Consider the following 24,026-nt stretch of genomic DNA (forward strand, 5'->3'; position numbering starts at 1 on the left):
AATGTGGGCCAAGGAATTGGTGATTGAGTTTATGGGATGGTTTGTTGGTATGGAGGAGCTCTACTGAGTGCCATACTTTATGGCCTACAGTGAATTCAGGGCCTTTTTGTTGCCATTGGTCTTCATGTCACTTGTTGTCCTGTTTGGCTTCCTCAGGTGGGTTTTTAGCTCCCTCTGGGTACAATGGATCAGTTGTACCCGATCTGAAGTGGCTGGAGTAGGGGAGGTTAGGGATACTTAAGGATGGAACTGGGGATGGAATGTGTATTTGCAATAAAAGGGCTTCGTCCTGTGGAAGCATGTTCAGTGTTGTTATATGTGAGCTCTGCATAGGATAACAGTGAGGACCAGTCGTTCTGATGGTGGTTGCTGTATCTCTGGAGATACTGCTCCAGGATTTGGTTCACTCTTTCTGTCTGGCCATTCGTTTGCGGATGAAAAGATGAAAAAAGACAAGAGTGTACTCTCAGCAATTGGAGGGCCTCCTGCTGGAAGCAAGTCATTAACTGAGCACCATTGTCAGAAATAATGCACTCAGGGAGTCCAGAAGGCAGATGACCTGGTTTCCATGTATCTTTTGGGTTTCTGAGCTGGTCTCCCTGTAGCTGGGCAGTCTCCTCGAAGGAAGGTAACCGGGTACAAGGCACAAAGTGGGCCATGTTCATGAGATGTGTGATAAATGAAGGTGGTGGGTAGCTCCCTGTTATGGACATCCAGTTACCCATAAAATCTCTCTTAATAGCTGTTCTTTACTTGCTTTACCTGTAAAGAGTTAAAAAGTATTACTGCTTTGCATAGGTAAAAGGAAGTGAGTGGGCACCTGACCAAAAGAGCCAATGGGAAGGCTAGAACTTTTTAAAATTTGAGAAAAATCTTCCCCTTTGTCTGTCTGTGGTGGTTCTCCTGGAGAGAGGGGGACAGAGCAGCAATACTGTAAGAAGCTTTGGGCCAGATATGAAAAATCATTTATCATACCTAAAAATTACTTATTTAAAACCCCAGAGATGTAATTAGATCAGGAAATGTCTAGAAAGATGCGATTAGGTTTATCTTATTTATTTCTTTATGGCTTGTGGATTCCTCTGTGCTAACCCCAGGTGCTTTTGTTTGGTTTGTAACCTTTAACCTGCACTTCAAGAAAGCTATTCTTGATGCTTAATTCTTGTATTTGCTCTTTTTAAATCTACCAATAGCCTGAGCTTTCCAATGTATTTATTTATTTTTCTTTCTTTCGTTCTTTCTTAATAAAATTTACCTTTTTTAAGAACAGGATTGGAGTTCTGTGTTTTAAGAGGTTTGTGCACATACTTTTTTTTAATTAGCTAGTGGCAACAACTGATTTCCTTTTTTTTTTTTTTTTTTCCCCCCTTCAGCTCTTCCCCGGAGGGGGGTGAAAGGGCTTGAGGGTACCCCACAGGAAGGAATTCCCACATGTGCTTTTCTGGGTTCTCAAAGGGGTTTTGCACTTGTGTGGTGGCAGCATCCACCCATCCAAGGTCAGAGAAAAGCCGTAACCTTAAAAGTTTAATACGTGCCTGGAGTGGCCAGTATTAATTTTTAGAGCCCTTGAGGGCCCCCAACTTCTCCACTCAAAGTGCCAGAGTGGAGAATCAGCCTTGACATGGTAGCAGAGCAGTGGGATCATTTTGAACCAGAAGCACAGACCTCGGGATTTTAAAAAGACACATTTTTCCTTTTGTCAGCCTGCAAAGCCAGAGCGTTTTTATTTATTTATTTTTATTTTTTTTATTTCTTTTCTTTGCTGGCTGAAGGGGAACTGGCATGCAAAGGGTTCAGCCTACCAAGCCAGGGAGCCCAACAAGCAGTTTATTTTTTTCCTAGCTTTGTGGCAACAGGGCAGCCCTGTGCATGAGGTTGCTGTTGGGCACCAAAACCCTAGAGCAACCAGTCTTCCGAAAGTGGTACACCATGAAGAAGACCGACCCAGATTAAGCCCAGATATCCAGCTCCATGACAGAAATGCAGGGAGGGGATGGGGGACTGGGAATTTCCCAGGGGGAAAGGGTCAGCCCTCCCTAACCTGAGATCCCACTGCCAGGATGGAGGGATGCCCTTAACCCAGGCTGAGTTCTAACTGCGGAAGACAGGAATTTCTTCCTAGAGATGAAGTGCTTGGAGGTGGAGCACTTGGAGGCTGAAGTGGAGGAGAAGCGCCTGGAAGCGAAGGAAAGGAATGAGATGAAATGCTTGGAAGCGGAACTGGAGCTGAAGCACTTAGAGCTGGAAAAAGCTAAGCTGGCTCAACCAGGTAGCCCTAGCAATCCTCCTCCAGGTACCACTCCCCATTCCAAGAAATTCCCCACATACAAGATAGGCGATGATACAAAGGCCACCTTAGAAAATTTTGAAAGATCCTGCCTTGGGTACAACATCCTTCCAGACCAGTATATGGTGAAGCTGAGGCCACAACTCTGTGGGCCCTTAGCAGAGGTGGCAGCTGAAATGCCTAAACAACACATGAACGCATACAAACTTTTTAAACAAAAGACCAGAATTAGGATGGGGCTAACATCCGAGCATGCCCCTCGGCGATTCAGAGCCCTAAGGTGGAAACCAGATGTGACATTTTCCTGACATGCCTACCGCATTGTAAAAAAAAATTGGGATGCCTGGATGTTGGGAGCAAATGTTAAGTCTCTGGAATATCTATCTCTCCTAATACAAATGTTGCAGTTCTTAGAGGGTGTGCCTGAGGAGATAGAAAAGTACATCCTAGATGGGAACCCCAAAACTGTAATTGAGGGTGGGGAGATTGGAGCCAAATGAATGGAGGTGGCGGAGAAGAGTGCTAGTAGCAGTTGGTGCAGATACCAGAAGGGGCAACCCAAAATAACACCCCACCATCAAAGTCAGCCCAAGGCCCCATCTCACAAGGAAGAGCCCTCCACACAGCCAGGAAAACCCCAGATGCCCTCTCGTCCTACCACCCTACTCTCCAACCACCCAACTCGCCCCAGCCCACAATCAGCTGGGCGATGCTTTAAATGTAATGAGCTGGGGCATATGAAGGCCGACTGCAACTCATCACCCCGGGATCCCACCGAGAGCCTTCAGGCCCAGAGGCCTCGCAAATACCCCCAGAGCGAAGGGAAACTGTGAGTGTGGGCGGGAAGATTAATGTGTGGAGAGACACTGGAGCACAGGTGTCAATTATCTGCCAGTCCCTGGTAGACCTCAAATTCATCAACCCAGAGGCCCAAGTGACAGTGCAACCCGTTAAAGCCAAGTCTTTTAACTTGCCTACAGCCAAGTTGCCTGCCCACTACAAAGGCTGGTCAGGAATATGGACTTTTGCAGTTTATGACGATTAACCCATTCCCATGCTGCTGGGAGAAGACTTGGCCAACCATGCAAGGCTAACAAAAAGGGTGGGGATGGTCTCCCGCAGCCAGGCTAAAGAGGCCTCCCTACATAACCCCATTCCTGTGCCTCCTACAAGGACCCAGTCTGTGTCCCTTGATACCACAGGCCTGGGGACCCAGCCAGAGGTGGTGGAACCAGACCCCAGACCAAAGTCTATGGCAGCAGTTGTAGATCCAGTTCCTGGGACCCAGCCAGAACTAGCCCAAGGATCAGAGCTGGCGGAGCAGTCAGCACCAGAGCCCATGATTGCAACCCCGCCAGAGTCAGGGAAGCCAGCACCAAAGGATGCCACAGAGCCTGCGCCTGCAGCAACAGCAGCAGCTAAACCAGTACAAGAAGCTCAACCAGAGCCTGAAATACAACCTTGCGCACCAGCGGAAAGCGGTTCACAATCGATGGAAACATGCCCATCACCTGCATCGCTTCCAGTGGGTCCAAATCCACAACCCAGCGAAGAACTAATGTCTCCAGCATCAAGGGAGCAGTTCCAGGCAGAGCAGGAAGCAGATGAAAGCCTCAATGGAGCTTGGATGGTGGCATGGAGCAACCTACTGCCTCTCAGCTCTTTCGATAGGTCCAGGTTTGTTGTAGAAGTAGGACTGTTATACAAAGTAACCCTTTCTGGTGGGTACGAGGAGGACTGGCATCCTCAGAGACAGTTGGTAGTTCCAGCTAAGTATAGGGAAAAGCTCTTGTGCTTAGCCCACGATCACCCTAGTGGCTATGCTGAGGTGAACAGGACCAAAGACTGTTTGAGGTAGTCATTCCACTGGGAGGGAATGGGCAAGGATGTTTCTACCTATGTCTGGTCTTGTAAGGTTTGCCAGAGGATAGAAAAGCCAAGACCAGGTCACGGTCCCTCTCCAGCCACTCCCCATAATTGAGGTTCCATTTCAGCGTGTAACTGTGAATATTCTGGATCCTTTCCCTAAGAAAACACCCAGAGGAAAGCTGTACATACTGACCTTCATGAATTTTGCCACCAAGGCTAAAAGCATGAGCCAGGCATTGGCAGACATTTTTGCCAGGATAGATTGGCCATCAGACATCCTTATGGATTCAGGAACTAACTTCCTGGCAGGGATCATGAAATGTCTTTGGGAAGCTCATGGGGTGAACCACTTGGTTGCCACCCCTTACCACCATCAAACAAATGGCCTAGTGCAGAAGTTTAATGGGACTTTGGGGGCCATGATACATAAATTTGTGAATAAGCACACCAATGATTGGGACCTAGTGTTGCAGCAGTTGTACTTTGCCTACAGGGCTTTGCCACATCCCAATTTGGGATTTTCACCCTTCTGAACTCGTTTGTGGCCACAATTAAGGGGGCATTACAGTTGGTGAGGCAGCAATGGGAGGGGATTACATCTTAGAATCATAGAAGATTAGGGTTGGAAGAGACCTCAGGAGGTCATCTAGTCCAACCCCTTGCTCAAAGCAGGACCAACACCAACTAAATCATTCTTCTCCAGAAACTAGATCAGGAAATGTCTAGGAAGACACAATTAGGTTTATCTTCTTTTATTTATGGCTTGTGGATTCCTCTGTGCTAACCCCAGGTGCTTTTGTTTTGCTTGTAACCTTTAACCTGCACCTCAAGAAAGCTATTCTTGATGCTTAATTCTTGTATTTGCTCTTTTTAAATCTACCAATAGCCTGAGCTTTCCAATGTATTTTCTTTTTTTAATAAAATTTAACCTTTTTTAAGAACAGGATTGGAGTTCTGTCTCTCTTAAGAGGTTTGTGCAGATGTGTGGTTTTTTGTTTTTTGTTTTTTTAAATTAGCTGGTGGCAACAGTTGATTTCTTCCCCCCGCCCCCTCCTTAGCTCTTCCCCAGAGCAGGGCTGAAAGGGCTTGAGGGTACCCAACAGGAAGGAATTCCCAAGTGCGCCTTTCTGGGTTCTCAAAGGGGTTTTGCACTTGGGTGGTGGCAACAGCATCTACCCATCTAAGATCAGAGAAAAACTGTAACATTAAAATTTTAATACAAGTCTAGAGTGACGAGTATTAATTTTTAAAATCCTTGCGGGTCCCCACCAGAGTGGGGAATCATCCTTGACAAGGTGATTGACAATAGTTAAGACGGCTATATCTCTATTGTACTCAGGTAGCTGCACGATTAAGGGTATGTCTACATCTACAATTTTGCAGCGCTGGTTGTTACAGCTGTATTAGTACAGCTGTATAGGGCCAGCGCTGCAGAGTGGCCACACTTACAGCAACCAGCGCTGCAAGTGGTGTTAGATGTGGCCACACTGCAGCGCTGTTGGGCGGCTTCAAGGGGGGTTCGGGGAACGCGAGAGCAAACCGGGGAAGGAGACCAGCTTCGCCGCGGTTTGCTCTCGCGTTCCCCGAACCCCCCTGCAAACCGCAGGGAAGGAGACCTGCTTGCTCGGGGATTCGGGGAACGCGAGAGCAAACCGCAGGGAAGGAGACCTGCTTGCTCGGGGATTCGGGGAACGCGAGAGCAAACCGCAGGGAAGGAGACCTGCTTGATTACCAGAGGCTTCCTCAGGTATGCTGGGATACCTGCTTATTCCACGGAGGTCAAGAAAAGCGCTGGTAAATGTCTACACTTGATTACCAGCGCTGGATCCTCTACACCCGAGACAAAACGGGAGTACGGCCAGCGCTGCAAACAGGGAGTTGCAGCGCTGGTGATGCCCTGCAGATGTGTACACCTCCTAAGTTGCAGCGCTTTAACCCCCTCACCAGTGCTGCAACTTTGTGATGTAGACAAGCCCTAAGTCTAGTGAGATGGGCAAACCCACAAGGTTTGTTGTGTGGCACCTTAGTCAGACATGTAAGTCACAGAAGGCTGCATGTGCTTATGACACCACCAAAAGAAATAGGAGGCCAGGTACTATGTTTTGGAACAGCGAAAATGCCTCACCAAGGGGGAATCATGGCACATCTGCAGAGCTGCCACATGGGGACTGCCAGGGGGAACATATATGCGTCTCTTCACAAAGGTCAGTCTGTCTTAGAGCTCATGCACTTCCTGGTCGATGGCTTCTTGATCGTCGGGGAAGTCCCATTGGCAGAGGCTGAGCAGATTAGGACAAACTGGTCCGGGAGCATTGTCACACTGAGGAAGTTATGAGACTTTAGGATGTAGAAGATCTCTTGGTCGGGTTTCTTCTGGTCAGCATAGTACTCCACTTTTTGGGACAGGGCATCTGCTTTGCCATTCCCACCACCTGCATGATAGGAGATTGTAAAATTAAAATGGGAGAACAACAGGACCCATTGGAGCTATCTGTGATTGAGGGCTTTGACTTTCTATAAATATTCCAAATTCTTATAGTCTGTGTATACTTGGACCGGCTGTAAGGCCCCTTTAAGGTAGTGTTGCCACTCCTTGAAGGCAGGTTTGATAGCCATGAGTTCATTGTCCAGGATTTCATAATTTTGCTTGGCAGGAGTGAGCTTTCTAGAATAAACAGCATGCGGATGCATCACTTGCTGCACCCATGCCTCTGGGAGAACCCTGCTCCAGTTGCTACATTAAGAGTCCGCTTCAACAATTAAGGCTTGTATAGTATCAGGTTGGGCTAGTAAATGCAAGTTTTAGGTGCTGGAAGGCACATTGGGCCTCCAGAATCCAACTGAACTGGATGCTCTTATGGAGTAAAGCGGTTAGAGAGGCAGTCTGCTCTGAGAATTTCAAGATGAACCAGCAGTAGAAATTCATAAAGTCCAGGAAACGCTGAACTTTGTGGGTGTTCTGAGGTACTACCCAATATCAGACCGCCTTTACCTTTTCTGGATCCATTTTAACTCCTTCCACGGACCGGATTAATCCCATGAAGTCAGTAGAAACAGTTGAAGGCACATTTTTTGAACTTGGCATATAATCCATGTTGGCAAAGCCTCTCCAAGATGGTGTGAACATGAGTTGTATGCCGTTTGGAACGGTCTGAAAAAATAAGTGTATCATCAAGGTACATTACTACGTATTGATCTAGGATGTCCAAGAATACATCATTAATGAAGTACTGAAATGTAGTGGGTCCATTTGTCAGCCCAATGGCATCACCAAGTATTCAAAATGGCCATAGTGGGTCCAAAAGATGGTCGTCTACTCGTCTCCATGCCTAATGCACACAAGGTTATATGCGCCCTGTAGGGTCTAGTTTTGTGAATATTCAATTTCTCACTGTTATCTGGTTCAAGGCCTGGTAGTCTACACAGAGATGGAGGCTGCCATCTTTCTTCTTCATGAAGAGAAAAGGCACCCCAGCAGGTGAGGTGGATTTATGGATGAAACCCTTGGCCAAATTCTCTTGGAGGTATGCATATAAGGTTGCTAGCTCAGGTTCAGACATGGCATAAAGCCGGCCAAATGGGACTGTTGCTCCAGGCTGTAAGTTTATAGAACAGTTGTAGTTGCGATGGGGAGGTAGGGAGTCTGCATACATTAGCAAAATCACTGTATTTGGTGGGGAGTTAAACAAGGATTCCACCTCCCATCTCCGTTAGGCCAATCACTACTTCCCATGGGGCCTGTGCGTCTTCTGGGTGTTTCCCATCCATCAGATCCCAGCAGTGCTGTTGACAGAACTTTGAGGAAAGAGAGACTCGTGACTCCTGCAAGTGAATGAGGGAATTGTGATGGATTAGCCAGGAGATACCCAGAATCGGGGGAAATATGGGGAGCGTATTACACTCTATTGCAGCATCTCTTGATACCCCCAGATTGTGACCTCCAGGGGGATGGTTTCAGTGACTACAGGCCCTGAGGATATTGTGGGGGCCCCATCAATGGTTTCTATCGGGTCCTGGACAGACGTGGACTATAAGGGTCTGGTCTATTGTCTTGTCCATAAAGTTTTCTGCGGTGCCTGAATTGATGAGGGCCTTATGCACAGGGAGTTGTCAAGTCTGGTGCAGGACTCTTAGCGTAACAGGCACTTGGAGTTGTGGCCCCACCTGGTGGGATTCGGTTCATGATCCTGTCAGGACTCAGCCTTGGGACTTGGGGCTATATCTTGCTTTTGTGCCCAGCTCAGACCAGGACTGGGCTGGCTTGTTCTCCAGACCCTTTTGAGTCAGCTTTCAGGCCAAGCAGGTGGAGATGAAGTGGCCTGGCTGGCCATAATAGAGGCATAGACGGAGGTGATGCCCATTGGGTAGAGGCCAGGGTGTGGCAGCTGTCTGGGGACTCCCAAGCCTGGAGGATTCTTCAGGGTTAAGTTGCCAGTGGGCAGAGTCTATCTGCATCTGCTTGGTGTGCTGAATAGTGTGGTGGTTGTAGCAGGTGCATGCAGGGTAAGTGGAAACTCTCACTTCTCTTCTCACGCCTTTCCCACAACTGGTTGTCAAGTTGTATAGTCAGCTCTATAAAGGTGTCCAGGCCTGCTGGGGTTTTCACTGGGGTCTTGAGCTCCTCACTCAGACCCCATTGGAAGTGGAATAGGTGGTCCACCTCATTCTACTTTGTGTCCGATGCCAGTTGGCAAAAGTGGGCAGCATATGCGGCAGCAGTACCCTGCCTCTGCTGGGCAGCCTCAGCCATTCCAGCATGGTGGATGTCAACAGTGCCTGTAGGAAGGTGTCCCAACTGGTTAGTACTGGAGTAATGCCCTCTAATAGTGGGGAGGTCCAGTCCAGTGCCTCCCTCGTTACCAGGCTGACTACCAGGCCTACCTTGGCCTGGTCAGAAGAGTACATTTGCAGCTAAGGTTGGAACTAGAGGAGACATTTGATTTATAAACCCTTGGAACTTTCCATGGTGCCCATTGAAATGTTCTGGCAATGAAGTCACAGGCCCTTGTGTGAGGGGTGCCACAGCAAGTGGGACCCAGAGGTCAGTGTTGAAGAGCCCATTAGTGTAGTGCCTGATTCTCCTCAGTAAACTGAGCAAGATGGGCCTGTGTTGCCAGGTAGTCTGTCTGGAGGTGGAGTACCCACTCAGTTCTCCAATTCCCTTTGCAAAGAAAGAGTGAGCCTTGCTGATTTCATTCTGCTGGGCCCTCCCTAAGAAGCAGTCTGAGCAAGCACTTATGGACTGGGATTCAGGCAGCGTGGCCTAGCAGAGCTGGAGACAGGTCTAATGGGTGGGGCAGGAAGCCATGCAGCACCAGAGTCAACTGCAAGTTTCTAGAGCTGGGGTCAAGCCAGAATCAGAACCAGGAATTGAAGCTGAAGGTCAGAATAGAGGTCAGATGCTAACTGCCAGAGCCAAGGGTCAAACTGGATGGGAGTCAGGGTCCGAAGTTTGAGGCCAGGCTGGAACCAGGACTGTATTGGAGGTGAGGCATAAGGGCAGGAGGAGAGGCAAAGATCAAGCTCTGAGCAGGAGCCCAGTGGGAACAGGAGTGAAGGCGGGGGTAAGACAGGAGCAGAGCAGGAACAGGGTTGGGTGCAGGAAGCAGGCACAAGCAGGGTCCAATGCAGCCCCAACAGGAAACCACCTTGTTGGTGGGACAAACTTCCTGTTCTTCCTCCTGGTTTAAATAGCATAGCTGGACCAATTTGTGGAGCTAGGCAGTCCTCCAGTCAGAGCTCTCACGGCTAGTGCCTTGGCTGGGGCTATAGCCCTAGCTTCTGAGCCCATCCAGTTTCAGTAGCCATTGGGTGGAGGCCAGGATGTGGCAGCTGACTGGGAACTCCCAAGCCTGGATTAACACTTGGGACATCCCACTGGGTGGGAAACAGCTCATGCCTTTAAATTAGGTGGGGGAATGAGGATCAGTTAAGCAAACTGTCTGGAATTCCAGAGCATAAAAATGCAATAGTATCTGTAAACCGTGCTGCTTTTAGGGCTTCTGGTGTGAGGGTGTCTATATGGCTGTAATGGAATCCTACTCAGCCATCACTATTTCAAATCTCTGGTCACCTAACCTGAAGTAGTTGTGAAAATGCAGACAGCAAGTGTGAAAAATCGGAACGGGGTAGAGGGTAATAGGACTCTATATAAGACAAAGCCCCAAATATTGGGACTCTCCCTATAAAATCAGGACACCTGGTCACCTAACTTAAGGTGTTTGAAGTCAAACAGAGCCATGTGGTTGAACCTGACTGTGAACATGGCCAAACCAAGAGCAGAGTAACCACAGAACCAAGTGAAATACAGTAGAACCTCAAAGATACCAACACCAGAGTTAGAGACTGACTGGTCAACTGGACACCACGGGGAACCGGAAATAAGCTATCAGGCAGCAATGGAGACATCCCCACCCCCACAAACAAACCAACAAATACAGTACTGTACTGTGCCTGTATTGCATTTTAATGGTAGGCAGATCTGGACTGCCTGTCCCCATCCCCACTCCCTACTTAGGATGGGTTAGGACAGCCACTTACAGGTAGGAGGTGGTGAATGCTGTTTTCCCCTCTCCCTCCCCACTAGCTGGAAGGGGAACAAGCTTGCAAGCTCAGAATCTAGGAAAGTATCAGAGGGTAGCCGTGTTAGTCTGGATTTGTAAAAGCAGCAAAGAGTCCTGTGGCACCTTATAGACTAACAGATGTATTGGAGCATGAGCTTTCGTGGGTGAATACCCACTCGTCGGACGCATTCACCCACGAAAGCTCATGCTCCCGACGAGTGGGTATTCACCCACGAAAGCTCATGCTCCAATGTCTGTTAGTCTATAAGGTGCCACAGGACTCTTTGCTGCTTTTACAAAGTCTAGAAAAGAAACTTTCCGAGTTGCTACTGAAACATGGCCTGGAGTTTTTAAGCTGCTGGAGCTGGAGCCAGAGCTCCTGCCTGCACACTGCACTCTGGAGGAGCAACTCAGTTTTAAAGGTCCAGGTGCCTCACTCATCAACTTTGCAGCCAGGGGGCTAGAACCAGCTGTCTGTCCCCACCCCCACTCACCGGCCAGCCACTGTAGAACTCTGAGCCCTTGCTTAGCAGTCCGCCCTGAGGAGCATCCCATAACAGCTTGTTCAGAGTTACGAACAACCTCCATTCCCGAGATGTCCGTAATTCTGAGGTTCTACTGTACTTAGTACTGGTGCTTTATTTATTTGGCTCAGATAAGTATGTGAAATGGAAGAGTTGTTGAAACCAAAATAGGAAGAGAAGGAAGGAACAATGCTACTGATAATGTAGACTGTGTCCTGCCACAGTAACTGACCTCAAGATCTCATGAAACCAAACAATACCAGGAACAGCGTGACTGATCTGAAAACCGTGAGAGACGGGCTAGGTCAGGGTTGCAATCTCTCCACAGAATGGAGTCACAATTGAAATATTTCCTTTGTAGTTCCAGCAAAATTTTGCCTTTTTGTTTTAGAAGTTTTTCAGATATTATCCACTGGATTGCTTATTGGTAGTCAAGGTTCTATTAGGACACTGGAAATCCTGAGATTTCTCAAACAGGAAGAGAGTAGATCAAATATCTCACAGATGCAATTCTTAGCAAATAACAGAAGCATGAGAATATTTGAGACATGGGGTGTTTTTTATTATTTTTTACTACCTCAGTTGTTAATGCTGCTTATAGTTTATTTGAGCCATATTTATATAGCACCATAACTGGACTTGGTGCTTGACTGAAATAAGACACTGCCCCGTGCCCTGAAGAATTCCACTGTGGATCAAAAGAAAGGAGCAGAAGTAGGGAGAGCCAAGATACTTTTATGTTTTGCATTAGGCTTCTAAGCTATGGTGTTCTGTCTTTTTCGTCCAAGGCCTGGCTAGGGCAAGCAAAGAGGAGTAGCTGGCTCAGGAACGGAGTCAAGCAGTGTCAAGTAGGATTTGGAAGCAAGTGAGAGTTTGTGGCACACTGGCAGAGGGTTCCAGAAGCAGGAGGCAGAAAGAGGTAAGAGTATGGAGAGTAGATGGAGCAAGGAAGTGAGAATGGGCAGAATACAGTGGGGGATGTGTATACTATGGAACGTTCAGTGCTCCAGGGAGCTCTGAACTTGACATGGAAGGTGACGGTTTGGTGAAATGATGCCAAGGTGTGGCAACGTGGTCAAAATTGCAGGAAAGCAGGGGCACTGCACATGACTGTGGCATGGCATGAAGACTGGATAGTCGTCAAGGCCCGAGAGGAGCAGCTGATGGAAGTCTCAATGAGCGAACTATGGCATGAGCCAGGGCTTAGCAGTATGGGGGAAGGAAGACGTCCTTCAGTGCTAGCAGAGACTGGGTAGAACAGAGCTGCACCTCCTCGGTTCTACCCACTGGCAGCAGTGAGAGAGTGGTGCTGAACCTCCCCAATCCCTGCTTTTATTTTTATTTTTATTTATTTATTTTTTTTTTAAAAAGGCCCTGACCTCCCCTCTCTCTAGCAGGGTGGCACCTGCTGCTTCCTGCTCTCCCCACTCCCTGTCCCAGCTCCTGTCTGTCTAGGGTGTTTTAGGGCACCCAGTATCTAGGTCTGTGTGGCTTGTGCACACCATTCCCTTCCCTTTCTTGTGTCTGTGGCACGCTCCCATCTTTGCAGCAGAGGTCCTCCTGCCGGCTGCTTCTCTCCTGTCTTCAAGTTCAGCAGTTTCTCGTTGGAGTCTGTTTTTGAAGCTTTTCTGTTGCAAAATTGCCACCTTTAGGTCTGTTACTTAGTGGCCAGAGAGGTTGAAGTGTTCTCCTACAGGTTTTTGAATTTTATGATTCCTGATGTCAGATTTGTGTCCATTTATTCTTTTGCATAGAGACTGTCCAGACAAATGCTCAAATAAATTTGTTAGTCTCTAAGGTGCCTCAAGTGCTACTGTTCTTTTTGCAACAGAAAAGCTTCAAAAACAGACTCCAGCGAGAAACTGCTGAACTTGAATTAATATGCAAATTAGACACTATCAATTTAGGCTTAAATAGAGACTGGGAATGGCTGAGCCATTGCACACATTGAATCTATTTCCCCATGGTAAGTGTCCTCGCACCTCTTGTCACACTGTCTGTAATGGGCCATCTTGATTATCACTACAATTTTTTTTTCTTAGAGTTGGTACGACAGCTTCCACCTTTTCATGTTCTCTGTATGTATATACATCTCCTCACTATATGGTCCATTCTATGCATCCAGTGAAGTGGGCTGTAGCCCATGAAAGCTTATGCTCAAATAAATTTGTTAGTCTCTAAGGTGCCACAAGTACTCCTGTTCTTTTTGAGGATACAGACTAACACAGCTGTTGCTTTGAAAACTTTCCTGAATGGGACTTTCCTGCCACGTTGCCCCACCCTCTGCTCCTTGGCACTTCCCCCAACATGCTCTTTCTGTTGCAGTTTCACTGCAGTGTTTTGCTGATGCTGTGGAGAGGTGCCTAGGGGGATTCCACTATGTCTTTTTCTGTTTCTGGCACGCTGTGATCCCTAAAATACTTCTTATATTTACATTGAATTTAAACCCTTGGCAATATAACAATTAACACTTAAACATAAGGCCAGATCCATGAGAGGGAGAAAGGGCAACGTAACCAGGCAGTCAGCATGGCCAGGCCAGACTCCTTGAAGACAGATTGTTTGCATTCTGGAACTGACATTTCACTTCCATGCAATTTAATTTTATGCATTGCATTGATTCATCACTGAAAATGCAAATTCTGCCTAAGCCAATGTGAATCTTTGAGGCAGAAATTCTGCCTCATTTTGCCAGTTCTCTGTAGATTTTGTTGTTACCACCCATTCCTTTGTACTTCTCTGGCCTGGTCTACACTACGTGTTTAAACCGAATTTAGCAGTGTTAAACTGATTTAACCCTGCACCCATCCACACAACGAGGCCCTTTATATCGATATAAAGGGCTCTTTAAACCGGTTTCTGTACTCCTCCCCGATGAGAGGAGTAGCACTGAAATCGGTATTGCCATGTCAGATTAGGGTTAGTGTGGCCGCAAATCGACGGTATTGGCCTCCGGGCGGTATCCCACAGTGCACCATTGTGACCGCTCTGGAAAGCGAGCTGAACTCGAATGCACTGGCCAGGTAGAAAGGAAAAGCCCTAAGAACTTTTGAACTTCATTTCCTGTTTGCCCAGCGTGGAACTCTGATCAGCACGAGTGGCCATGCAGTCCCAAATCCAAAAAGAGCTCCAGCATGGACCGTACAGGAGATACTGGATCTGATCGCTATATGGGGAGACAAATCTGTTCTATCAGAGCTCCGTTCCAGAAGACGAAATGACAAAGCATTTGAAAAAATCTCCAGGCTATGATAGACAGAGGCTATAGCAGGGACTCAGCACAGTGCTGCGTGACAAGCGTAACGGAAAGCCAAAGAATCAAATGGACGTTCATGGAGGGAGGGAGGGAGGACTGAGGACTCCAGCTATCTCACAATCCCCGCAGTCTCCGAAAAGCATTTGCATTCTTGTCTGAGCTCCCAGTGCCTGTAGGGTCAAAAACATTGTCCGGGGTGGTTCAGGGTATCTCGTCAATTTACCCCCCTCTCCCCTCATGAAAGAAAAAGGGGAAAAATCATTTCTTGCCATTTTTCAGCAGCATCCTCACCCCTTCCTTTCCTGATGGCAGACAGTACAAAATGGTGGAAAACCGTCATTATCCCGTGAGTGCTCCTGGCTGGCCTCGGTAAAAATGGGAATGATTCCCTGTCATTCCTGGCAGATGGTACAAAATGCTTGGTAACCCTCCTCATCATAGCAGCTGGAGCCTGAGCTCCATCAGCCCCTCCCACCTTTCATGTTTAAAGAAAAGATTCTGTACTCCCTGGACTATCATAGCAGCGGGAGGCTGCACTCCTCTCCCCCCGACCCTTTAATGTCCTGCCTGGACTATCATAGCAGCTGGAGGCTGCCTCCCCCTCATTTTATCTCGCTAAAAAGTCAGTGTTTCTTATTCCTGCATTCTTTATTTCTTCATCACACAAATAGGGAGACATTGCAATGGTAGCCCAAGAGGGTTGGAGGAGGAGGGAAGCAACGGGTGGGGTTGTTGCAGGGACACTCTCTAGAATGGCATGCAGCTCATCATTTCTGCGGGGATCTCTGGGGCTCTGACCCGGAGCAGCTGTGCTCTCTGGCTCTCTAGTAGACTTGCCCCATATTCTAGGCAGGACTGACTCTATTTTTAGACAAAACATAAAGAAGGGAATGACCCGGGGAGTCATTCCCATTTTTGACCATGCGCCCCCAGCCAACCTCAGCGAGGCAGCCAGGACCACCCATGACAGCAGCAGACGGTACAAAAGGACTGATAACCGTCATCGCCAATTTCCAGTTTCAAATGGTGCAAAATGACTGATAACCATCATCTCATCACCAATTTACAATGGCAGACGGTGCAATAGGGATGGTAACCATCTCTGCTCCTTGCAAAGGCAAATGGATGCTGCTGTGTAGCACTGCAGTACCGCCTCTGTCAGCAGCATCCAGTACAAATACGGTGGCAGTGACAAAAGGCAAAACAGGCTCCATGGTTGCCATGCTATGGCGTCTGCTAGGGCAATCCAGGGAAAAAAGGGTGCGAAATGATTGTCTGCCGTTGCTTTCACGGAGGAAGGATTGAGTGACAACATTTACCCAGAATCACCCGCGACACTGTTTTTGCACCATCATGCATTGGGATCTCAACCCAGAATTCCAATGGGTGGGGGAGACTGCGGGAACTATGGGATAGCTACGGGATAACTACCCACAGTGCAACGCTCCAGAAATTGACGCTAGCTTCGGTACATGGACGCACACCACCAAATTAATGTGCTTAGTGTGGCCGTGTGCACTCGACTTTATACAATCTGTTTTACAAAACCAGTTTATGTAAAATCGGAATAATCCCATAGTGTAGACATAGCCTAAATGCGCTTATGAGCTACTTGGACAGTGCGCCTGTGGTGAGCAGCCTTGGACTGTGCTAACAGTGCACAATAACATAATTCCAAAAAGACCCAGTGTAACGTGCTTGGATGCTTTGCAAGAATGAGGCCCACACACACTGTGAGTTATTTGGCTTTAACGAAGGTAAAGTGACACATTTGCAACGGGGACCCTGGGCGTTGCTGTTACTTTGGCGGGGAACCCAGCACCGAAGCTTAGCTCAGCCTGGGTCGGAGTCTAAAGGCGGGACCGGGAGCATACAGCTATATATACACAGTACAAAAGCAACTTATACATATGCAAAAAGGGACTTTTTACAAGCTATGCCCACCCTTTGGCCTCAGGCCATACAAACTGGTTTCAACCTGTTAAAAGCAAGTTATAACTGGCATGCCGTGTCCTACAATGACCGGCCACTTAGCAAGCAGGGGCTTTTTACAAGGCTGCCGAGAAAGCGGAGATACCCTAGCTAGGCCGTGACACAGTCTTCCGCAGTCCCCTACACCCAGGGAAAGGTACCCTCAGGAATATATGAACAGACTGAAATATTTTCATTTCGATCAACAACCCAGGACCATTGCTTGGAAAATTTAAAAGGCCCTGAAAGTATTTGTACTAGTCTTCCAAACCTTTTGTAGTCCTGGCAGGTCAGAAGATACTTGACCTTTAAAATCAAATCTGTCTGATTACTGTGTTGGCTTCCTCCACACTTGATTCCAATATGTCTGTCTTATATGAGATTTCAAACCACTAGGGGAATGATTAATGCATTGTATTGTTACTGAAGTGCAATCTGTGTACTAGGCCTGGCCTCTTATAGATATGTAGGAAGAAATAGCTCCCTAGCCCTGCAGAGCAGATACTATACATGGACAGTCTACAAATGGAGGGTGGAGTTGATTTCAGTGTGGTGAACAGAGAAGCTTAATATGCCGCTAATTTTGTTGAGTGGTCTTTTATTTATTAGCACATGATATGTCTTTTGGGAGCATGGTTTCTGATCTGTTTTTATTTCGAATGCAGCCTTGATCTTTAGTTCTAGCTGGTTTTGAGACAGCAGCTGCCAAAATCGCATCTGAATGTGAATAGGTGAGAGGGGGAAAACAAGTGATGGTCTCAATTATCTGATTTTTAACACTGCGATTTCATGACTTAGATATGCACTTTTGCTGTGTATGCCGTAGAGCTGAGACCCTAAGCTCTTTAGTGAGATATTTCTGTTTACAGCATATGCTTGAAAATGAAGACTCTGAATCGATCCGTAGCATCTTAATCTGGTGCTTTTTAGAAGCCTCCCCAGCAGTACAGGTAGCCATTCTGGACTCTGGTCCACTGTAGTTTTTGCTCCCTCATTACGTACTAGTGTAGACTAAGATGTAACTCTTAGTAATGTCCTTGCAGTTACTGACATGGCCCACATGCAGTCATTTACTGTGTGTCTTTATCGAGCTATTTCTGCTGCTGCCACAGCAGTTTGCTTTGAAGAGTCCCCCAGTCTCCAGCACAATGCAGCACCTTGTCTAGCATTAGCATGCCCTTGCAGGGCATGGCGGGATGTGTCCCAATGTTCTCTGGACATGGCTGTGCCATTCTTCCCAGTCTGACAGCAATTTCATCCCATTATTTGCCTCTTTCTTTAGTGATGGTCCCATCTGTCGAATCTGCCATGAAGGTGGAAATGGGGAGGGACTGCTTTCTCCCTGCGACTGCACAGGAACACTGGGGACCGTGCACAAGAGCTGCCTGGAAAAATGGCTTTCCTCCTCCAACACTAGTTACTGTGAGCTCTGCCACACTGAGTTTGTCGTAGAGAGAAGACCAAGGCCCCTCACAGAGGTACCACTTTCCTCCTGCTTGGCTTTTCATATGTTGTTTTCTTTACCTTTGAAGGAAAATGACTGATGTAACAGTTTTGAATTCAGTACTCTGGGGTACCGTCAGGTCCCTTGGGCCCTGCATTCAGCCTGTCTGTAAAGCTGTGTATTTAGCAAAACATGAACCATCTTCTTCCTTCAGTGTTTTTTTTTTTAAAAATTGAACCTGCATAGTTTATTTTTAAAAGTTGCATAACTTAGTTTAGGCCCTACATATAGATGAAACAGTCTCCCAGAGTCACATGGTGGATTATTCTTAACCAGAGCTTTGTTTTGGACATAGACAATTTGATCATACCTTTTAATGCACTATAACCAGCAATGATTAAAAAAATTACTAGGAAATAGTCATTTTTCCTCAATTTTAATAATAACTAATATAATGTGAGGAGTATATATGACACATTGTAAAAATGCAAAATGCCTTGACATAGTAACTTAAACTGGAAGAAATCTGTGGAAGAGAAGAGTCCATGCCTTTGAGTTGGCCGAGAGTCAGGTGTATGCCCTAGAGGAGGGTTGGAGAATGGGGGTCAGTATATTTGTTGTTAGCCTCCTTAGAGGCAGACAAAATTGGGTGAATGAGGAGGCCAGAGAACTATAAATTTGCCTTTATGATTGAGACTGCAAACAAAAACACTGTGGAAATGCAGAATTGTTGTTTTCATTTGCCCTGTTGTCCATACATAAGTAGAATTCTGTCTTGAATGTGGTGTCTCCTTTATTAACTTAATGTTCATGTGTAATGTGGCTTCGAGAAGTGTCATTTTTCCTTCCCTATCCTCCCCGTATTTTGACATCTAATATCTCAATGTTGTATTAACTTAGTTCTCTTGCATTTAATTTCCTTGGTGTATCTTGCCCATAAATATGAGGCATAGTATACTTTTGATGCTGTGTGTCATGGACCAGTCCTTGGTGAGTGACCCTGGTACACATGAAAGCATTTGGTTCGTAGGTCAGAAAGTTCGGTTCCTTCCCCTCTTTAGATAGGTCTGTTCTGGCTGTTTGTAGTGTCACATCTCCTGCTCATTGTAGAGGTCATTCCGTACAGGAGAGGAAGATATCTTTGACCAACTGATCTTTCAGACTTACTAAATTACTGTGCAGCTATTATACTATACCTGCTGAAGAACTTGGGCCTCCTGCTTAGAGTGAGCATATCTAAAACATAACTGAGCTTGCAGATGTTTCCCCTGGGATGAATAAATAAATTGTGAGTTACAGTGCAAGAGGGCAGTAGCTGAGTTAGTCAGAAAACATGATTTTACTAAATAGGCCTGATGAGGTTTCAAAGCTAAATAGATTTGAAATTTGTTAGAATCATAGGGGTAGAAGGGACCACAAGGGTCATCTAGTCTCCCCCCCCCCCCCGCCCTCCAGGATGCAGGATTTATTGTGTCTAAACCATCCCAGACAGACGGCTCCAGCGTCCTTTTGAAAACTTCCAGCAGAGCACCTTCCACAGCCTCCTTGGGCAGTCTGTTCCATTGTCCTAACATTTAGGAAGTTTTTCCTGAGATTTAATCTAAATCTGTTATGCTGAAGTTTGAATCCATTGCCTCTTGTCTTGCCGTCTGTGAAAAGAGAACAACTTTGCTCCATCTCTTTTATGGCAGCTTTTCAAGTATTGGAAGTTGCTCACCTCTGGATTCTTTCCAGTTTCTCCATATCCTTTCTGTACATTGGTGACCAAAATTGGATGCATATTCCAGCTGAAGTCTAATCAGCACTAAGTAGAGCAGTATTCTCACTTCCCATGACTTGCATGCTATGCCTCTGTTAATGCAACCTAAAATTTCATTGCTTTTTTTTGCAACTGCATCTCATTCTGACTCATGTTGAGGCTGTGATCCACCACAACTCCCAGATCCTTCTCAACAGTGCTGCAGCCAAACCAGTTATCCCACACGTCGTGCATTTTGCTTTTTCTTCGCTAAGTGTAGCCCCTTACATTTGTCTTTGTTGAATTTTATTTTGTTGTCAATAGCTCAGTTCTCCAATTTATCAAGATCCCTTTGTATTTTAGCTGTGTCCTCCAAAGTGTTGGCAGCCACCCTAGCTTTGTGCTGTCTGCATATCTGATCATTATGCTCTCTACTCCTACATCCTGGTCATTAATAAAGATGTTAAACATCACCGGAGCCAGAACAGACCTCCGTGGAACCTCACTTGAAACGTCCCTCCAATCTGACATAATTCCATTATCAGAGACCAACACCTACAAAATCTTCACCAAGCATTCTCAAAACTACGATACCCGCACAAGGAAATAAGGAAACAGATCAAAAGAGCCAGATGTGTACCCAGAAGCCTCCTACTGCAAGACAAGCCCAGGAAAGAAACCAACAGAACTCCACTGGCCATCACATATAGTCCCCAGCTAAAACCCCTCCAATGCATCATCAGGGATCTACAACCCCTCCTGGACAATGATCCCTCACTTTCATGGACCTTAAGTGGCAGGCCAGTTCTCACCCACAGACAACCCACCAACCTGAAGCATATTCTCACCAGTAACTACACACCGCACCATAGTAACTCTAACTCAGGAACCATGCATGCAACAAACCTCGATGCCAACTCTGCCCACATATCTACACCAGCCACACCATCACAGGACCTAACCAGATCAGCCACACCATCACCGGTTCATTCACTTGCACATCCACCAATGTAATATACACCATCATATGCCAGCAACGCCCCTCTGCTATGTACATCGGCCAAACTGGACAGTTCCTACGTAAAAGGATAAATGGACATAAATCAGATATTAGGAATGGCAATATACAAAAACTTGTAGGAGAACACTTCAAACTCCCTGGACACACAATAGCAGATTTAAAGGTAGCCATCTTGTAGCAAAAAAAGTTCAGGACCAGACTTCAAAGAGAAACTGCCAAGCTTCAGTTCATCTGCAAATTTGACACCATCAGCTCAGGATTAAACAAAGACTGTAAATGGCTAGCCAACTACAAAAGCAGTTTCTCCTCCCTTGGTGTTCACACCTCAACTGCTAGAAGAGGGCCTCATGCTCCCTGATTGAACTAACCTTGCTATCTCCAGCCTGCGTCTTGCTTGCATATATATACCTGCTTCTGGAAATGTCTGCTACATGCATCCGACGAAGTGGGTATTCACCCATGAAAGCCCGTGCTCCAATACGTCTGTTAGTCTATAAGATGCCACAGGGCTCTTTGCTGCTTTTACAATTCCATTAATGGTTACTCTTTGTTTGCAGCTGTTTAACCAATTATGTATCCACTTAATGGTAGTTCTGCCAAGCTTGCATTTCTCCAGCTTGCCTATCAGAATGTTATGTGGGACTGTGTCAAAAGCCTTGCTGAAGTCCAGATATATTATTTTGTCCACTGCATTCCCCCTATCCACCAAACCAGTTATCCCGTCAGAAAAGGAAATCAAGCTGGTTTGGCATGATTTGTTTTTGGTGAATCCATCCTGGCTGCTAGTGTTACCCCCTTCATCCTCCAGGTATTCGCAAATTGAATATTTTATACATTGCTCTAGTAGCTTCCCAGGTATTGAATGTTAGGCTGACTGATCTGTAGTTCCCTGGCTCCTCCTTTCCCCCCTTTTAAAAAATGGGTGCTACATTAGCCCTTCTCCAGTCTTCTGGGACCTCTACTGTCGTCAATGCTTTTGCAAATATTGCCAGTGGCTCTGAGATTTCTTCAGTTAATGCCTTCAGTACCTCGGGTGCATAGCTTCTGGTCCCACTGATTTGAATTTATTCAGATTGGTCAGAAAATCTCTGACGTGTTCTTTGCTTATCCAGACCTGCATTCCTTCCCCTTTATTGTCTATGGTAAGTTCACTATGGTCATCCAGTCACATGTTATTTTCTGTGAGAAGACTGAAGCTAAGTAAGCATTAAGCAGCTCTGCCTTCCCATCATCTTCCGTTATCAGCTCACCTTCTCCATTGAGCAGCAGATCCACACCATCCTGACATATTTGAAGAACCACTTCTTGTTGTCTCTAACATTCCTTGCCAGCTGTAACTCATTCTTCTTCTTCGAGTGATTGCTCACATCCATTCCAGTTAGGTGTGCGCGCCGTGCGTGCACGTTCGTCGGAAACTTTTTACCCTAGCAACTCCAGTGGGCCGGCAGGTCGCCCCCTGGAGTGGCGCCGCCATGGCGCCCAATATATATCCCTGCCGGCCCGCCCGCTCCTCAGTTCCTTCTTACCGCCGTGTCGGTCGTTGGAACTGTGGAGCGCGGCATAGCTGTCCTCCACGTCCCTAGCTCTCCTAGTTTCTATCGCTTGTTTATCACTTATCTCTAGTTCTATATAGTTGTTAATTAGTGTTGTTAAGTAGATAGTTTAGTAAATAGCTGTTAAGTAGTTCCTGGCCGGGGGCTTAGCCCTTCCCGGCACCGGGCGTCAGGCTCATGCCTGTTTCGCCAGGCTTCAAGCAGTGTGCGGCCTGCAAGAAGCCCATGCCTACCAGCGATCCCCACGAAGCGTGCCTGAAGTGCCTCGGGGAATCGCACAGATCTGACAAGTGCCGCATCTGTAAGGCTTTTAAGCCGAGGACAAAAAAGGAGAGGGATCAGAGGCTCCGAACTCTCCTAATGGAGGCGGCACTTGACCCGTCGACTTCGCAGACCGTGGTTTCGGCACCGGCACCGGATCGCTCCGGCACCGAGAAGACTCCCCGGCACCGACCTTCTCCGGCACCGGAATCAGAGCCTAGGCCGTCGAAGTCTAATACTCCGGCCAGGCAGACCCGGCTTGAGCGCCCGGCCTCAACATCGGCCGCGGCACCGCCGGCACCGTCAGCACCGTTGACTCCGGGCCCGGCGGGTCCGTTGAGTCCGGTGCCGCCGAGCTCCCCCATGAGATCTGGGGTTGAGATAGTGGTCCCATCCACTCCGGAGACCTTCGCCTCGGCTCGGGACCTTATTGCCCTGACTGAGCCCACTCGGCTGCCACCCCCGGTACCTCCGGTGCGGGTTGTGTCCAGAGGCAAGCCCATGCTGTCGGCGCCGCCCAGAGACAGTCGTTCGCCATCCAGGTCCCGACGTCTTGGGCGCTCCAGATCCCGACGCCGCTCGCAGTCCCGGCACCGCTCCCCTCAGCGATACCGGTCGCACTCGCGGCAACGGTCGGCATCGAGACGGTCGCGGTCAGGCTCCAGTCGGCGTCACCGGCACCGCGACTCCAGGAGCGGGTCCCGACGCTACTCACCGCACCGGTCGACCTCCCGGCACCGAGCTGGTGGCAGGTCCCGGTCCCGGTCCCGGTCCCGGTCTCGCTCGATCTCCCGGCACCGAGCTGGTGGCAGGTCCCGGTCCCGGTCGATCTCCCGGCACCGAGCTGGTGGCAGGTCCCGGTCCCGGTCGATCTCCCGGCACCGAGCTGGTGGCAGGTCCCGGCACCGAAGCGGCGCCCGGCACCGAAGCGGCGCCCGGCACCGTGACAGGTCCCGGTCCCGGTCCCGATCCCGGCACCGATATGACTCCCGGCACCGGTCCCCGGCACCGAGACGATCCTCCGTGCCGGCCCGCGCAGACCCGTACCATCCAGGGTCGGCCCCGCCGTGGCCCTCGAGGCAGCCGTCCGTATCCTCTCAGACGGACAGCGGCTATGCGCTGGGCACCGACCGGCAGGCGGCGCTGTTTGCTGATCCGCCGCTGCAGGACCAAGGCCCACAACAGTGGGGATTCTGGACACCCTGGGCGTACCATCAGGCCCAGGGCCCCCAGCAGCTCCCTGCTAGGCCGGCGACTGCGGAGCGTAGGGCCCCTGAAGCCTCTTTGTCTCGCCCCCCTCCCTCCCCGGAAGGGGACGAAGGGTCCAAACAGCAGGACTCCGCTGTGGCTCCGGAGACAGAGGCGAGGGCTGAGGAAGACCCTCAGTTGGACACTATTGTGCCTGGGGTCTCATCATCCTCCTCCCCGGATGAGGCGGTGGCGGGTACCTCCTCCAACAGTCCCCCCCCGCTGGATCTCAGGGCGCACCAGGACCTCCTCAGGCGATTGGCTCAAAACCTGAGTCTGCAGGCAGAGGAG

At 48.1% G+C, this 24,026-nt stretch overlaps 1 protein-coding gene across 5 annotated transcripts in view; it reads left to right on the forward strand.

Moving 5' to 3' along the window:
• MARCHF2 (membrane associated ring-CH-type finger 2) overlaps positions 1-24,026 on the forward strand; it is an 82,546-nt gene that overhangs the window by 19,495 nt on the left and 39,025 nt on the right. For all 5 annotated transcript variants that reach the window (XM_030540401.1, XM_030540399.1, XM_030540397.1 and 2 more), the window contains one exon: positions 17,753-17,948. In XM_030540401.1, coding sequence (XP_030396261.1) covers positions 17,753-17,948 — 196 coding nt within the window. The remainder of the gene's footprint in view (positions 1-17,752; positions 17,949-24,026) is intronic.

This window comes from Gopherus evgoodei, chromosome 22 (genome assembly GCF_007399415.2).
Source record: "Gopherus evgoodei ecotype Sinaloan lineage chromosome 22, rGopEvg1_v1.p, whole genome shotgun sequence".
NCBI lineage: Eukaryota > Metazoa > Chordata > Testudines > Testudinidae > Gopherus > Gopherus evgoodei.